The sequence below is a fragment of the Parasteatoda tepidariorum genome, chromosome 2, assembly GCF_043381705.1.
Source record: "Parasteatoda tepidariorum isolate YZ-2023 chromosome 2, CAS_Ptep_4.0, whole genome shotgun sequence".
Lineage (NCBI taxonomy): Eukaryota > Metazoa > Arthropoda > Arachnida > Araneae > Theridiidae > Parasteatoda > Parasteatoda tepidariorum.
This window is the reverse complement of record NC_092205.1, coordinates 15739049-15756122: the sequence shown is the minus strand read 5'-3', so window position 1 is coordinate 15756122 and position 17074 is coordinate 15739049. Positions and strand designations below refer to the sequence as shown.

Here is a 17074-nt window from a genome sequence, read left to right as displayed (position 1 = left end):
GATCGTGGGCCGTATTGATACGAACCGGGGGCCGGATGCGGCCCGCGGGCCGTATCTTTACATGACTGTTGTAGAGAGATGTAGTATAGTGTTTGCACCCATTACTAACATGCATCTAAAAAGAGAAACGTGATTTAGCTTTCTCACCTATACTTTTGCATTGTTAGTCTTATTGATTGTTTTAAATAATGATAAAAATATGTAAATTGCATCATCATAATTTTTTATTTACTTATAATTAATTAACATATTTACATCTATAAACTAAAAAGAGATTAAAGCAGGCTCATTGTTATTTTTAAACATTTCAGAGTAACTCTCAAAGCGTTTACCTAACTAATAATTACCTCGATTTTGAAAGACTCTTAAAAACATTTTTAATAACGATTTCGGCACGTTTATAAAAATAGGATATTTATCAAAAACAACTATATTTATCAAATTGTTATTTTTATTACAGGCTGGAAAAAGAATTAGATGCTCATCATATTAAGGATTTTGACCAGTCTTCATTGCCTAAGGATATTCAGAGAGGACCTATAGTGGTCATAACAAATAGCAGCAGTTGTGAAGATGTTCACAGCGCTGGCGAAGATGAGACTCCTTTGGAGACGATTCAGAATTCTTCAGAAAGTGTCAAATCTTCCAATCTCAACGGGAGTGCCGAAGCAGCAGACGATGAACAGAGCGAACCTCAAAATGAAGAAGCAACGATTCCGCAAGAAATAAAACCTACAACTCCGATGCGACAAAAAATGGTCAATGGTGTTAAAAATTCAGAAAAAATAACAACAAAACAAAAAATGCCATGCCTGTCCGCGCCAAGCTTAAAGGCAAAAAAGTCATATCCCACCCCTAGTGTCCCTCCAAGAATGAGCAAGCACCTGCCAGCGCGAAGAACACGTAGTGATCCTGGATCTACTGATCAGCCTTCTCGAATTCCAAGGCCTATATCATCCTCAAATCGGTCGTCATCGAACATTCCAAGTCCAAAAACAAACAATAGAAACAGTAGAAGTCAAAAATTGGGTTTTATGAAGAGACAAGTATCGCAGGAGAATCTAAAATCAACTAAAACCGAGCCATTAAGCAACACCTTCGAGATAACATCGGTTGATACGTCATTCTCAGAAACTTCAAAAGAATCAGAAAAGTCGCCACCCACTTCTCCAGATAATGTAGAAACAGCATCTGACAATAAAGTGGACGATGTTAAAGAAACGAATACTTCACCCATTTTAGAACTAGAACAAAAATGTTCAAGTGATGGTGACCCCGTGGATGAATGTTCGATAAGTTATGCTCCTTCGGAAAGTACATCTAATGATTTCAGTCAATCTATTGCGAAAAATGATTTGGAAGTAACGCCAAATCATTTAAAACAAAATGAAACCAATCCTTTCCGGAATACTGAAGAAACTAAAAATCCATTTGTACGGAAAAATAATCCTTTCGAAGATAATGAAGTAGATGAAAACTTGCCAGCTCTTCCATCAAAAGGGCAAATTTCTGCCGCTCTTTTTGCACCCCCAGTACCAGAACGGTAAGCTCAATGCATTTGTTTTTCGATATTTATATGAATTCAGCAAAAACCAAATTATTTCATTTTTAAACTTTGTTTCAAACAAATAATTTTTAATCATTTCTCAATGTTTCGTTCGACTGTTATTCTTCGAGGCATCAATTCAGATATTGATAGGTCCTATGAACACTTTACAAACGACCAAACTGACCCATAGTGTGTTGTTGCTCGTTTAGATCAACTTCATCTTGCAAATGCATAGTAGGCTTGAGATCTAGGGGAATCAGTAAAGTATAGTCCTCATCTATCTCTTTACAATACCTGAAGCATGACGGGAAGCATTGAAAGGTTTTTTTTATTATTGAGCTAAATTATTCACATTGAAGGATGTACAGTGTTTCCAAAAAAATGGTCCATACTGAATTACTTTTAATTTAATGAGCGGATCTTCAAGTTCTAGGACTCAATCTCAATGTTTTAAAGGGGTGACTTCAAATATGCAAATTAATAAGTGCAGATGATATTTTAAGTTACGAGTTAAGTTAAGTTACAATTTTAAGTTAAGTTATTATTTTTTTTTGGGGGGGGGAGGGATTTTAGATACAAGTTGTAAAAAGGAATCATATACGTCGACAAAACTTTTCTTTGTTATAGGTTTTGTACAACTTTTGGTTTTTGTTATAGGTTTAATAGTTAAGGAAAAATGGTAAAACGTAGGTTAAGTCAAGGGAACGGAACGTTTTAATTTGTTTTAAACTGCTGGTGTACACTTAAAAATTATTTCAAAAACTGGATAACAACTTTTTTTTATATAAAACTGATAGAAATGATTAGCATAAACCTAATTTTAAGACATCACTTTGAAAAATCTTACATTCATTTTTTAAAAAACGTTTCCTTAAAAACCCCAAGTATCATTGTTACATGGGTGGTTGTTGACTTCCACCGGTGAATAGTCGCTTTGGTAAATGTCCGAAATATATACTAGATCTAGTTAAGCGCCTTTGCCCGGTATACCCTACACTGATGTTTTTTCTAAGCTCGAGTGCCACTGCCTAGTATGCCTTTAACCGGTACTACGAACACTGATGTTTCTCTCAATCTATCCTAAGCAGATATTAAAATATCGAATAACTATAATAATATCAAAATCGGATATACCAACTATTTCGGACATTCGCCAAAGTGACTATGTGATTGTTGACATTCACCGGTGAATGTCGACATTCTCTTTATTTCGGTCATTCACGGTAATATCAACACTGTAGTTCTCTACTGGTTTTTGAAGGTAAAAAAGTTTTGTAGGTGTTTTTTAAAAGAAATTATTTTATTACAAATTAAGATGAAGTAATTATTTTCATTTATAAATATAAAATTATTATTTCACGTATATTTTAGAACATTAAATATATGTAACAATAAATACAAGCATGTAAGAGACGATATTATTGTAAAAGTATACCATGCTCTTTCTTTACTTACGTTCAGTCCTTAGTTCGAATAAAGTATAAGCTGATTTAGTCAGGTTTTTATATAGTTTCTGCTCGTTTCAAGAGATGGCAGCACCATAAAAATAAAATCTTCTAAAATATTTTTCTTTTAACTCCAGACGTAGGAAAAGTTTTTATGTCTTTTCCTCTGGTCATAATATGATGTTAATGACTGGATAGGCGCTTCAAGATTGACATCGGAATTTGAAAATAGTCATTTAAACTACCAGTTACATTGTGTTGGAAGGGAAGATAGAGTTGCACCTGCTTTCGCTTTCGGTCACGAGATTAGACTTTAACCAATTGTTTAAAAGGAATTTTTCCTACCTTTAGCTCCACTTTAATTGTTCCCTTGATGGAATAAATAATTATGGAAATGAAATTGCCGGCAATATACATGCATTTATTTTCCCTCCAATTAATGAGACCGTGTTTGCTGCACTTTAGACAGATGAAGAAAGAAAGAAAAAATTAATGTTTTGTTTGAAGAAGTATATTTATTACACATTGACTTATGAGATGAAGTGAACAAGAAATAAATTTATTCGCGAGTTCTATTCTTTTTGTTTGAATATTTCAGCGGTTCTGTTTGTGTAGGCAAGATTTTATTTCCCCCCTCTTCATTTGGTTAGCTTTGTTGCATTAGTTTTTAAATAAAATAATATACAGGGATTTTTTTTTTTGCTGTAAGCTTTTAGTAAAGTAACCACTAGCTAATATTTTACGTAAGTTTCTCCAATAATTGCAGAATTTTGCTATTGGGCAAGCATGTAGCTTTTTAACAAAAAAAAAAAAAAAAAAAAAAAAAAAAAAAAAAAAAAAAAACACACATGTTTCACACTGTTAAATAAAAATGATGGATTCTTAAGGGAAGATGAATGATAGTGTTTTCTTTTATAATTTAATTTATGCTATTAAATTTGTAGTTATAGTTTTATTAATTAAATATTCACTTGTTTCCATTTTTTTTTCTTCTTTCAGTTAAAATTTTAACGCTGAGATTAAGTTCTAATAGGTGCCAAAAACTAAATGAGAATTTAAAGTTTGTGAATGAATTTGCAATTCTGAAGTGGGCAAACTGATTAGGTTTCAATTTTATCTCTTTAGAATTGGAAGCTAAATATGTGGAACCAAATCTGTGATATGAAATTAAAAAAAAATCTTGAGATTTTTTCAATACTTATTCATTTTCGATGTAACAATTTTCGAGAAACAAATCCTTAGTTGCATTCATTTATTAAAACACCCCATGAATTTTTTCTGTAAAAATTTTAAAATAAGACATGAATTTGAACTGCATTGAAGAGATGCTGCACCGAATTACAAAGAATAGAGGAATTTAACCCTCTTACTTAAAGTATTCTCTCCGTCGAGGAATGTCTGATGCAGTGGTCGGAAGTGGAGCACTACTAGTAGTTTAACTATTGTAGTCGCTACTCTTTTTCGTAATTTGTAGTGTGGTGAGCTACTTTTTTTTTAAAAGTAGTGTAGTGAGCAACTTTTTTTTTCGAAGTAGTGAAGTGAGCTACTTTTTTTTAAAGTAGTGTAGTGAGCTATTTTTTTAAAGTAGTGTAGTGAGCTACTTTTTTAAAATTAGTGTAGTGAGCTACTTTTTTTAAAATAGTGTAGTGAGCAACTTTTTTTTTTCGAAGTAGTGAAGTGAGCTACTTTTTTTTAAAGTAGTGTAGTGAGCTATTTTCTTAAAGTAGTGTAGTGAGCTACTTTTTTCTTAAAGTAGTGTAGTGAACTACATTTTTTTTAAATAGTGTAGTGAGCTACATTTTTTAAAAATAGTGTAGTGAGCTACTTTTTTCTTAAAGTAGTGCAGTGAACTACTTTTTTCTTAAAGTAGTGTAGTGAACTACTTTTTTTTAAAGTAGTGTAGTGAGCTACATTTTTTTAAAATAGTGTAGTGAGCTACTTTTTTCTTAAAGTAGTGTAGTGAGCTACTTTTCTCTTAAAGTAGTGTAGTGAGCTACTTTTTTCTTGAAGTAGTGTAGTGAGCTACTTTTTCTTAAAGTAGTGTAGTGCGCTACTTTTTTCTTAAAGTAGTGTAGTGAGCTACTTTTTTCTTAAAGTAGTGTAGTGAGCTACTTTTTTCTTAAAGTAGTGTAGTGAGCTACTTTTTTCTTAAAGTAGTGTAGTGAGCTACTTTTTTCTTAAAGTAGTGTAGTGAGCTACTTTTTTTTAAAGTAGTGTAGTGAGCTACATTTTTTTAAAATAGTGTAGTGAGCTACTTTTTTCTTAAAGTAGTGTAGTGAGCTACTTTTCTCTTAAAGTAGTGTAGTGAGCTACTTTTTTCTTAAAGTAGTGTAGTGAGCTACTTTTTTCTTAAAGTAATGTAGTGAACTACTTTTTCTTAAAGTAGTGTAGTGAGCTACATTTTTTTAAAATAGTGTAGTGAGCTACTTTTTTCTTAAAGTAGTGTAGTGAGCTACTTTTTTCTTAAAGTAGTGTAGTGAGCTACTTTTTTCTTAAAGTAGTGTAGTGAACTACTTTTTCTTAAAGTAGTGTAGTGAACTACTTTTTTCTTGAAGTAGTGTAGTGAGCTACTTTTCTTTAAAGTAGTGTAGTGCGCTACTTTTTTCTTAAAGTAGTGTAGTGAGCTACTTTTTTCTTAAAGTAGTGCAGTGAGCTACTTTTTTTAAAAGTTGCAGTGAGCTACTTTTTTTTAAAGTAGTGTAGTGAGCTACTTTTTTTTAAAGTAGTGTAGTGAGCTACATTTTTTTAAAAGTAGTGTAGTGAGCTACTTTTTTTCAAAAAAAAAATGTAGCGTAGTGAGCTACTTTTTTTTAAAGTAATGTTATGAGTAGTGCGAAACAAAAAAACAGTAGTAGCAATTTCTGAAAACCACTTCAATGATAGTTTAGAATAGAAATGCAGTTCTAATACAGCTAATTTTTCGAATTGGATGGGTACAAATCTTTGCGGGTCCGTCAATGGATGCACTAAAAATGATCCTGTGGCTGCAACCTAGCTTTAACAGAGATTACGTATTTAGAATCACGTGTAACTATTATTTAAACTAGCCATTACGAAAAATAGATAATGTAACACTTTGGTCACACTTTCGCAAAAGACTCGTGAAACAGTGATGTTATTAGGAAAGGAACATATTTTCGATGTACTTCATTTTTTTAGAGTAAATAAAAGAGCATTAAAAAATTTCAAAGAAATTTGATAATTTCGCATTTCTTAAATTAAATATTCGCTGACAGAAAGGCGGAAAAAGTGGAAGATCAAATAAGCAAATAAATTCGAAAAAATGATTTGGAATAACAAACTGGGGTCATGTAAACATGAATAAATATTTCTACATGATTCGTTTACATTTAGTATGAGTTCGTCTCCTTAAAGTGGGGAAGTAGTTACTAAATTTCTAAGTAGTTTGTAGTCACTACATTTAAAAATAAAGCAATTGTAGTTAACTATATTTGTAACAAAGTAGTTGTAGTTTTTCCTTGTATTATGCTTTTAACGAAGAAATATTAAATGTTTGAAGAATGTCAGCACGTAATGGGCAATAGTCTAAATAGTGTTAAGCTGTTGGAAAAAATACTTCAAGTGAGATTGAAGAATGGCAAAATGATAGCAATCGGTTCGAGAAGAGTCGGATCTTTCACGTTAAATTTACATCTTAATTGCAAGAAGCTAATATTTTAAATAAAAATACATATTTCTGAAATGACGGTCCATTATAAACCTTTTGTTAAAAACTAATATTTTAATATTAGCTTTTCACAATATTAAAGCTATTATTTTAATATTTTTTGTAAAAGCTTAATTGTAAAAAGTTAATATTTTAAATAAAAATACATATTTCTAAAATGATGGTCCATTATAAACCTTTCATTATATAGTACAGTTATTTTGACACATCCTTTAAAAGAGTTTTGTTTCTAAGCTAAGCGTCCATTTTCATACGCCTGTTTAACTCTTATTTATTTAACATTTGATTTAATAACAACGAAAATATTTATCTCTGAAATGCTCTTAGTTTCTTAACTGTTTTTCTAAAACTGTAATTTGGAAACCACCATAAAATAACATCCAACACTATTTAAGAGAAAGTTTATCTTTCATAACCTGAGCTATTTCTTTAACCCTGTCCACTCGCCCAGCATATTTAACACATTGTCAAAGATTTAATTTAATTTTCCACTCTCTCAAGTTTCCGTACTCGACCTCGCAGGACAAAGGAAAAAAATAATAAATAAAAACGTTGTCTGTTGGTTTTTCCGTTCTGCGCTTTTCAGAAACGGTTTAAAAGAGAATTCGTGAAATTGGAAAACATGCAAAAAAGAATATAAGAAAACGATAAAATGGTGATTATTTAGAGAAAAAAAAATAAAGAAAGAAAAATGAAGAGCAAGGAAATAAATGAATAGAGCTGGGAATCGTTTTGCCCCGTTGCCTGCTCAGGATCGGAAATAAAATAGCATAAAATAAATGTTGCCATCTTTTTATTCCGAATTCTTTGAAGTAGAGAAAAATAACTAAAAAGAACTTTCCACGCGTCGTAGTTGCCACGCAAAGAATACAAAAAAAAAGTAAATAAATTTCGAATTCTTGTGGAATGAGGCGATCATTGGGAGGTCAGAGAACTGTCCTTTTGTGGTCAAGAGCAAAATGTTAGTTGCAAAAAGTCGCAAAACAATGAAAGCGTGTTATCACATGATTTCATCGTAAAGGCATTGTTGTTTTATTATGGTTTAGGTAAAAGAAATGTCCACAAAATTTAAAGTCGTTAGAATTTCATTGTTAGAACATAAAATGAATCGTAAAAATCTTGTTTAAAATAGATTATATTATTTGGAAGTAGTTAGTCTTTCAAAGGACTTTACTTCTTTACAAAACTCGAGAAAAGTTTTTTCTTCGAATTGAATCGATTAAAAAAGCAGTACAAAGTGTTACATAATTAAAAATATTTTTAAAGAAACCTTTGCTTCATGAACATATTTATTTGTAGTTCGTCTCATAAAAAGAAAAGTAATAAGATTGAAACATATATACTTTATTTTCTTGAAATCTTTAGAAAAGAGTGTAACATTTTTAGTTTAAATAACTAACTTAAAAGTAATGTGATTAAACTAAATCTATTCACATGCAATAAAAAGCTATTTAATTTTTATTCTGGAAGAAAAAAAATCAATGATATTTGTAATGACGTAAATATAATAAGTTTGAAATGGTTTACTTTTCAAGGGTAAAGGGATTAAAATAAATAAATAAATATATATTTGATTATTTTTTTGAACTGATATTTCTAAAATGAATCTTGTTTGCGTAACATTAGTTTCAATTAAACAAGTTTAATTTAGGCAGCGTGTTAAAACCAAATCAATTCAAGAACAAAAAGTCATTATAAGTTAAAGAAAATAAAATCAATAATATTTTTAAAGCCATCTTGCTTGTGGAACATGTTTAGTTACAATTAACATAAAAAAGACCTCTTTATCTTAATCAGACTGAATTGAAACTATATCAATGAAATGGAAACATATTTAAGGTTCTTTTTGGGGTATTCTTTTGAGTATTTAGTTGGTGTAGTATTTTTAATTTCCCTTTTAACTAGCTTAATGAAGTAATATGTTAGAGCCGAATAATTTGAAAAATAATAAAATATTTAGTTAAATTTGTAAAAAAATTATCGTAAAAAATTGTGGAAAAATAAATTTAAAAAAGTTTAAAAAAAAGAGAAAACATGAAAGAGATACAAGAGGACGAAAGAATTTACTCAAAAAGAGGAACAAAAAAAAAAAAATTTTTTTTTAAATTAATTGTAGTTTCTTAATGAATCTATGCCACAAAAATTGCAGTAAGAACTTAAGTTAATAAAAACTAGTTAATAATAACTAGTGAAAATTAAAAATAAGTTTTTGAGGAAAAGAAAGGACATAAAAGAATCAGACAAAAATTTTACATAAAGCGAAACACGAAGCGAAGAAAAGTTTTAAAATCAATATAGAGCAGTTATTCAATAGAACTGCATTCAAAAATGCTAAAAAAATGGAACTGAAATATAAATAAAAATCACCGACTGAAACTTATACGAAAAAAAATTGCGAAATGGACGGGACAAAAGAAGAAATCACATCCCGACGAAAGTAAAAAAAATTGAGAATCGATTTATCAGTAAAACTTCATTAAAAAGTGCTATAAAACAACATTAAAATTTAATTGAAAATCATCAACTGAAAATTAAAACAAGTTTTAAAATATGCGAAGATATAAAAAAGAACCAAAAAAAAAAGAAAAAATCGGAAGGAACGAAATAAAATTTTTGAAAATCGATTTCGTAGTTTTCCCATGTATTTAGATTGAAATATGTCGTGCAAATAGCAATAAAATGTTAACAAAAATCAAGAACTAAAATATTCTTTTTTCTTTTTAAAAAAAAGACTATTTTAAGTGTAAATGAATACAAACTCTTGGTTAATTTTGGCCCATTAAAAAAAAATAATTTCTCAGAACATCATAATTTTTTTATTTGAATAAATACTTCATTTATAAGACTAGAAATAGCTCTTAATATAAGATATATTCACGCATATAATATACACACACCCGGTATCAGGAATCCTCCGACTCAAGCAGCGGGCTTTGCAGATAATCATCACATATGCAAATTCGTTTTACAGACAGATTTAAGAAAAAAATCTCAGCATCTGCAGATAATTCTCATCAAAATTTTATCAAAAATTAATCGAAAATTACTAAGAGGAGAAAAAGCTCTTTGGGCAGTAATTATACTAATTTTGTATTTCAATTATTTCATAATAGATCCTATTCATAAATATCCAGTTCAGTGAGAGAGTTATAAAGAATATTAGCGAATTAAAAAAAAATGCTTAAATGGCAATAATTTTACAAATTTTATTTTCCATAATTCTGCAATAGCTCATATACAAAACTTTATTTGAAAAAAAAAAAAAAAGGAGATGGCGATTTAAAAGCAAACTTAAAAGTTAATGAAGTTAGTAACTGTTCTTAAAAGTAAATTTCCCAAATTTAATATTTTTTGGTTCTACAATAGTTCAGGTTGAGTCGCGATGGCTCAGGGGATAGAGCGTTCGCATTCCAATGGGGCGAACCGGGTTCGAATCCCAGTCGATGCGAATTGCGTATCCGGCTTGCACCGACCACAGCGCTGACGTGAAATATCCTCAGTGGTAGACGGATCATGGGTTAGAGTCCTCTTGCCGCCAGGCTAACCGTGGGAGGTTCTCGTGGTTTTCCTCTCCATGTAACTCAAATGAGGGTTAGCTCCATCAAAAAGTCCTCCACGAAGGCAAATTTCTCCCAATACTCGATTAAGGAGTTCTCTGGTCTATTGGATTGGGTTCAAAATTACAAGGCTACGGAGTTGAACATTAGTAGTCGTAAACCCATAAAATTGGGTCGGCTGTTCAACGACGGTTATAAAAAAAAGAAATTGTTCATGTTCATAAGTTTTCATTTAAAAAAGGATCATAAATGAATTTAAAAAAAAAATTTTTTTTCAGAGTGCAAAAAGGTTTAAAACTTAGTAATTATACTTTATGTTTCTGCAATCATTCTTGTTCATAAATTTTTGCCAAAAAATAGCGTGATTAAAAATATAAGTCAATTTAAAAACATGCCTCCTATTTTTGACTATTAAGTAATTGGTAATTTGTTTGTTTTTCCCTTGGACACGTTTTAAAAAAAAATAATAGTAATAAACAGCTTCAATAAAGTCCTTATTTATTTCTTCCTCCGCTTCAACTGAAGTTTTCCCATTTGCAGAGCCCAACATTTAAGATTTATGCTTGTCAAAAACACACTCATAAATAACATTTTCCCTGTTCATATCCTTAAATAGTAGAATATCCAAGTAAAAAAAAAAAAAAAAGACTTTATTGCTCTATAGATATCGAAAAAAATTTGCCACACATACCCCGTCTTCTACGTTCTCTTTTTTTTATTACCGAAAGAACTTAGCTGACAAACAATGAGAACAGAATAAAAAAAAAGGAAAAAAAAGACAATGAGTTTACTATCCGTCGCGTTACTTAAGAAAGCGAATATACGGACTTAAAAAAATAAGGGGAAGGGGGGGATCGAAATTCATGACGATAACAACGGATAGGCATGCTTGAAAATTTGAAAATCGCGTTCCTAAGTTCAAAGGTCTGAGTACGGAGTTGGTGCAACATGTCACTCTGAGCATGTCTTCTGGAAGAAAAAAAAAGGCATTGGTTGAAATGGCGACCTAGGGTCGACGGCTTTTAAGACGAAGTAAGGATATAGAAAATGACACTAGTCCTTTTAAAAAATAAAAATGGCTAAAAAGAGCTACGGATTTATAAGATCATTGAAGTGTAGGCGTGGTGAGATCTTCTTTTTTCACGAATCTTTTGGTATTTCGAATCGAACACTTTTTTTTCTTCTTCTTTTAGTTTGTACTGTCGTTACCTGTCTTTTTAGGGATGTCACTGAATATCTAGAAGGTCAGTCCACTTGTTCGAAAGTGATCGCTTTGCCTAGAGTGACAGTAAAGCTGCAGTGCTGACCTCCATGATTAAGTGAATGCCACAAACAAACACAAAAGACGATGTTTTATCAGACATTTTTGATCTCGGAACAATTCTGTATTTAAGATCCCCCCTTAAGGCAAGTTACAGAAAGGATTAGGAGATGCGAGGTGTGGAGTTTTTTTTTTTCTCGTAATTCTTTGAGCTGGTAAAGTCAGAACGTAAATCTTCACTTCGAATAGTTTAGTTATGAAGGTTGCAGATGGAATATGCAATAAATAAAAAAAGAGCAAAATGAGATCATAAAAAAAAGAAAGAAAAGTAAAACACGAGTTTAAAATGAAGGATATGCATAGTTACAGAGACAGCTGCAACGTGATCGCATTATTAAAAGAAACATAAAAAGTCACACGAATCGAAAGAGAAAGTGATTCAAATCTCCCGAATGAGTTCATTTGAATTAAGAACCATATCCATTTTTCGATGGCCATTCGATTGAAGGATACCACTTAGTATAAACCAAACATTTTGAATTAAAAATTAAATCAATAATTTAATAACGATTTGAGGATTTGAGTAATAATTACACTGAAATGAATAGGCAATTTTAATCAAACTGTTATGTATTAAATGAACGATGAGGTACAGATTTGAATTATTTTTAGTTAGGATAATTAGAATTGGAATTTTGGATCCTGGTTCGATCCTTTATTGCCTTATCCGATCGCAATTTGAAGATGCATTGAATCAAGATTTAAATCCTTAGCGTATTCGGATCAGTGTAAAAATTGCGTTTAGATCAGTTTATTTGAATCAGCGCTCATTCAAAATCATCATATTGCTAAGATGATTCTATTTTGCTTAAAGATACAGCAAATTTTCTCAATTTGAGGTTTGACACGACATCCCAACTTTTTTTTATAGCGTATGAAGAATTTTCATTATGGAAATGACTACTGCACTAAACTTTGTCAAATATACCTCGATTATTTGGAATTATCAAAATAAGACATGCTTTTGATAATCGAAAGATTCGGATTATAGAGGTAATGTAATTTCTTTCAACGTTTCGATGAATGATAAATTCCATTTGGCTATAAAAACAACGATAAGTTATGCCAACAACTTGAGAAAATTGTTAAAACTCGATTTGCCACATTGGCACAGAGCTCCAGTTGAGAATCGAGTACTTTTAAATCTAGCTAGTTAGAATACCGTTGGAAATTTTATTGACAATAAATTCAACCTGAAAACAACATGAAAATAATTTCCGTGGTCAGTAAACGATAGAAATTCACATTGTCATTTAGACTCAATTGCCCCAGTGGAGATCCTAGTGCTACTAGGCTTTTTTTCTGTCAAAATCTATTGACCAAGTGTATGTAGTTTTTTTCAGTTTAATTAAAAAAAAATTGTATTTGCATAAGTTTTAAATAACATTGAAATGGAATTATTAAAATAAATAGTGTTGGGTTAAACTGTTATTTAAAAGCTTAATGAGTGTTAAAAATTTCGAGTATCAGTCTATCAAATAAATATCTTTATTATCATATATAAATTATTATATATAAATATATGAAATAATCAGTCTATTGCAAGATTCCACTTTCACAGACACTAGTCCCGCAATGGACTGATCGCAAAGACACGGTTCCCAGTAGAACACCGAAGTCAAGGATCAATGGCTGCTGTCAGTAAGCTGGTGGGTGACCACTTTGATCAACCTGCATAGGGACCGAGGCTGCGCTGTTTCGGTCCTCGTTAAACTGTTCTACCGTAAAGTGCTCGACTTCACGTGCAGGTCGTCTGGCTACCAGAGGAGGGGAGCCCTCTCCTCTGCAGATAATCAAAATTGCGATGTCAGATCTTCGGATCATCCTCAGGGATGTTCCCCAGACCGTCGCCAATAGCCCATTGTGCAGTTCTAGTGCTGCATAAATATTGTATAGTTTGTCTAAAATGAGAACTCCTCCAGACATTCGCTTGGACCTGTGGCGGTGACTATGGTAACGAGGTATGACTATTTCAAGTAGGAATGCAGGGTCACTGTTACGGAGTGGTTTCTGCTCGGGTCGACAAAAGAAAGGGAATCTCTTTCTTCGGTCTATTGTGTTAGTCCTAGAGTAAAATGCGCCATTCTTGTTTCCATAGCACCAGACTGACTCAGACTTTGTGGCGGGAGGAGTTCTTAGCTTAGACAGACTATATCTACCTACCAAACTTCACAGACACTAAAGGGAGGTAATAAAAGTCCAGTATAGCTAAAATACAAAACATTTACATACTAGTAAAATTAAAAGAATCCGACGTTAAGACCTGACAAAACATTTGTCATGATTATTTAGTTACGTCTGTTTTAAGTCAACATTTAAATTCTTCTAGCAAAATAAATTGCTTTTATGCACGAACCCACGCATATAAGCCAAGTATTTTTATTTTGTGATCACAAATGACTGATACGGAAAGGTTTAAAAGTTGAAATGCATTTTGCTAAAATAAATGGTTTCATTCATTCGTGTTGGAGTGTGTCACATTCATTTGAGAAGAAAGGAAGAAAAAAAAATAGACACTCAGGAAAACTATTTCTTAATCTTGTCAACTCTCAACCTGTGGGTGTTCATTCTCTTTACCTCCCCTTCAATTACAAAGCACTTCCTATAAGATTCACCTTATCAGCACGAAAAATAGAGCTTCATGTTGTTAATGTTGCAATAGTTCTTTTCATTTAATTTCTACTATCTTTGTCAGGTAGATCTATCCAAAAAGCTTCAGTTTTGAACAGCTATTATTATCCATTAGAATGTCATAACATTGCGCACTGAATTCTTAATTACCGTAAAATTACCGGCAAACTATTTGTCCTTCTATTTAGCCGTAAAATTTATGATTAAGAACATATCTTTACCTTTACGGGTTTGAAAATGTTTACAACTGGCGTGTATAAAAATAAAAAGAGCCGTGGATACAAAACTATATTGTTTTGTAACTATACACAACTATCCTAATTTCAAAACTGTTAAAAAGAAATTTAACTGGACATTGGAATTATGCTAGGCTTTTCGTTATGTAAGGGGCATTGGAACCAGGTTGTGGTTGAATAGTGATTTGTCAAGTTAGCTATAGAATGTGGCTTAATTACTTTATCTGGTGGTGCCTTCTAATGTGAGAGATGGCAAATACTAGACTTTTTGTGTAAAGTAGCTCTTTGGTTTGGCCATCTATACGTGAATGAAAGTTTCGTATTTCCGTAGTTCAGGGTCACCAATTTAGGAGGTGAAGGAATGAAGAGATATTATGGTGAAATTCAAACTCCATTAAGCTGTGATTGACAGATTAGTCCTCTCCGATGAAGTTTGTAGCAAGCTGCACCAAGCATTTATTACTATTAGATTATTGTATTAAGTGTCCGATGATGCAAAATGAAAGTATGAATTCTTAATACTTATGACAAGGCTTAACCTTCAGCTTTCGAACATTGTGCGCTCGATTCTCATTTGTTGTGAGCCTAGATGGCTCGAATAAAATTCTGATTTTTAAACTGTATTAATTGAAAACAGTCAATAAACGGTATTTCTCTTACTTGACAGTTAAAATACCATCCTTTTTAGGGTTATTCGACTGCTTCGTTTGAATACGGTAAAATAGCAATTAAATAAATTATTTTTTTAAATTAATTTTTTACAAGAAATTTCTAATAGTTTGTTAAAAAAGAAAAACAATTTGGCACGCTCAAAAAGATTGTTTTTCACCCCTTCCTGTGCTTCTACAGGGTTTTCCGCCATGACTGCCCTTATCATAGATTTTTAGAATCCTTGTTAAAAATGAAGACGGCAGCAACAGTATGGCTCTTTGAGAATCGAAAATTGATATTTAAGCGAGTGTAAAAACAAAAGTGTTATAAAAATCTTACGAATCGATACTGAAGACATCTTTTGTTTAATTGCTGGAAAAATGGTGTTGTAAAATGATTGCTAAAAACATCACCAAATTTCATTAAGCATTTAAACTAGTTTTGATGTTTGTTTTTTTCTTTGATAGCATTGTGCTCAGTTTCACTAATGTTTATATTTTTACTTCATTTAAACATTAATTTGCAAACCTCAATGTACAGTGATCCAAATAAATAAATAAATAAATAACACCCAGAATAACTTTTGATCTAATTCTCCGATCTTCACATTCTAGGACTCAATGTTAGTGGTTCAAGGGGGGGGATTTAAATTATTTAAGTCAAAAAATTAAGTTATTATGAAAAGTTCTTATTTCCTACAGTGAAACAATGATGTTTTCCAACCAAAAACTTTTCTCAAAAAATTAAAAATGTCGCTTATCATTATAATGCTCTTAAATTAGTGTGAAATAAACCCTTTAGGATTGATGATATATTATTCATTAGTTATTAGAAATTTGTTCTATCTCAATTTTAAATCGCGAAGGAATCTATACATCTATGCATCTATACATAATAATAAAAGCGGCTGTGTGTGTGTGTGTGTGTGTGTCTGTAATCACAATATATCGCCCCAGAAGCCTCGCCCAGGCACGAAACTCGGCACATAATTGTGTTTTGACATAATGAAGAAGTATTTTTTTTCTTTTTCAAAAATTTGGATTAGTTTTTTAGTTATAAGTCATTTTGTAAGAAAATCTATGCTTTTTCGTTGCTTTCAAAAAATTGGCTGTTGCCAGCCAATTTTTTGAAAGTTAACTTAGAAATAACAAACCAAACGATGTTAAACAACAAACCAAACGATGTTGACAAAATGCGTAGAAAGCGCAACTAGATCGAAATTATACAAGCGCAACTAGATCAAAATTATAATACCTGAGCGCTTGACGTAACAATCGTCTTCAAAGAGCCATATTCAAAAAACTAGAACCCCTGAATTAGACAGGCCGACTCATCATCTATTTTTGCTTCAAAGAGCTAATGTATGCTAATGCGAACCTTACAATTGAAATATTAATTTTCGACAACTTAAACCAATAATATACGAAGGAATTAATAATTTAATTGTAAGGTTCGCATTAGTTTACATTTATCAAAGTGGAGAAAAGTTTAACTTTTGTATTAAAGATGTGGCAACATATTCGATACGTAAATAGAACGCTTCGCTTTGATATATTTGTCGCTGTTCATAATTGTTATAATAAGTTTTTCTTCTTCTTTACACGCTCTATTTTTTTTTTCTTAAGCGAAGACGATAATTTTTGTAGCGATATAGATATAGAAATTGATACAATAAAAAATTATATAGAAATAGAAATTGATACCATAAAAAATTAATTCGTTTTCGTGTTCTTTTCATGTATTTAGCATTTTAGTTTTTTTTTCTTAAGCATTGTAGCTATATAATATATAAAATAGGAATTTAAGACAAAATTGCAGGACAGGAACACTTTAATTGTCCACTAATCTTCAGATTTCCTGCTATGTTTTAAAAAACTTTATTTGTGAAAATCTTTAGCGTGGCGGACAGCTGGCCGCCTCAGGCGGCTAGTTTTAAATAAATTGAGCAATAAAAATCTGATAGTTAAAAAGAAAGTAATTGAAATTATAAACGTAA

General features: G+C 31.3%; 1 protein-coding gene across 4 annotated transcripts in view; it reads left to right on the top strand.

The window, feature by feature from the left end:
• The window catches only part of LOC107441572 (uncharacterized), a 334007-nt gene that overhangs the window by 109977 nt on the left and 206956 nt on the right, over positions 1 to 17074 (top strand). For all 4 annotated transcript variants that reach the window (XM_071177200.1, XM_071177199.1, XM_071177198.1 and 1 more), the window contains exon 4: positions 461 to 1543. In XM_071177200.1, coding sequence (XP_071033301.1) covers positions 461 to 1543 — 1083 coding nt within the window. The remainder of the gene's footprint in view (positions 1 to 460; positions 1544 to 17074) is intronic.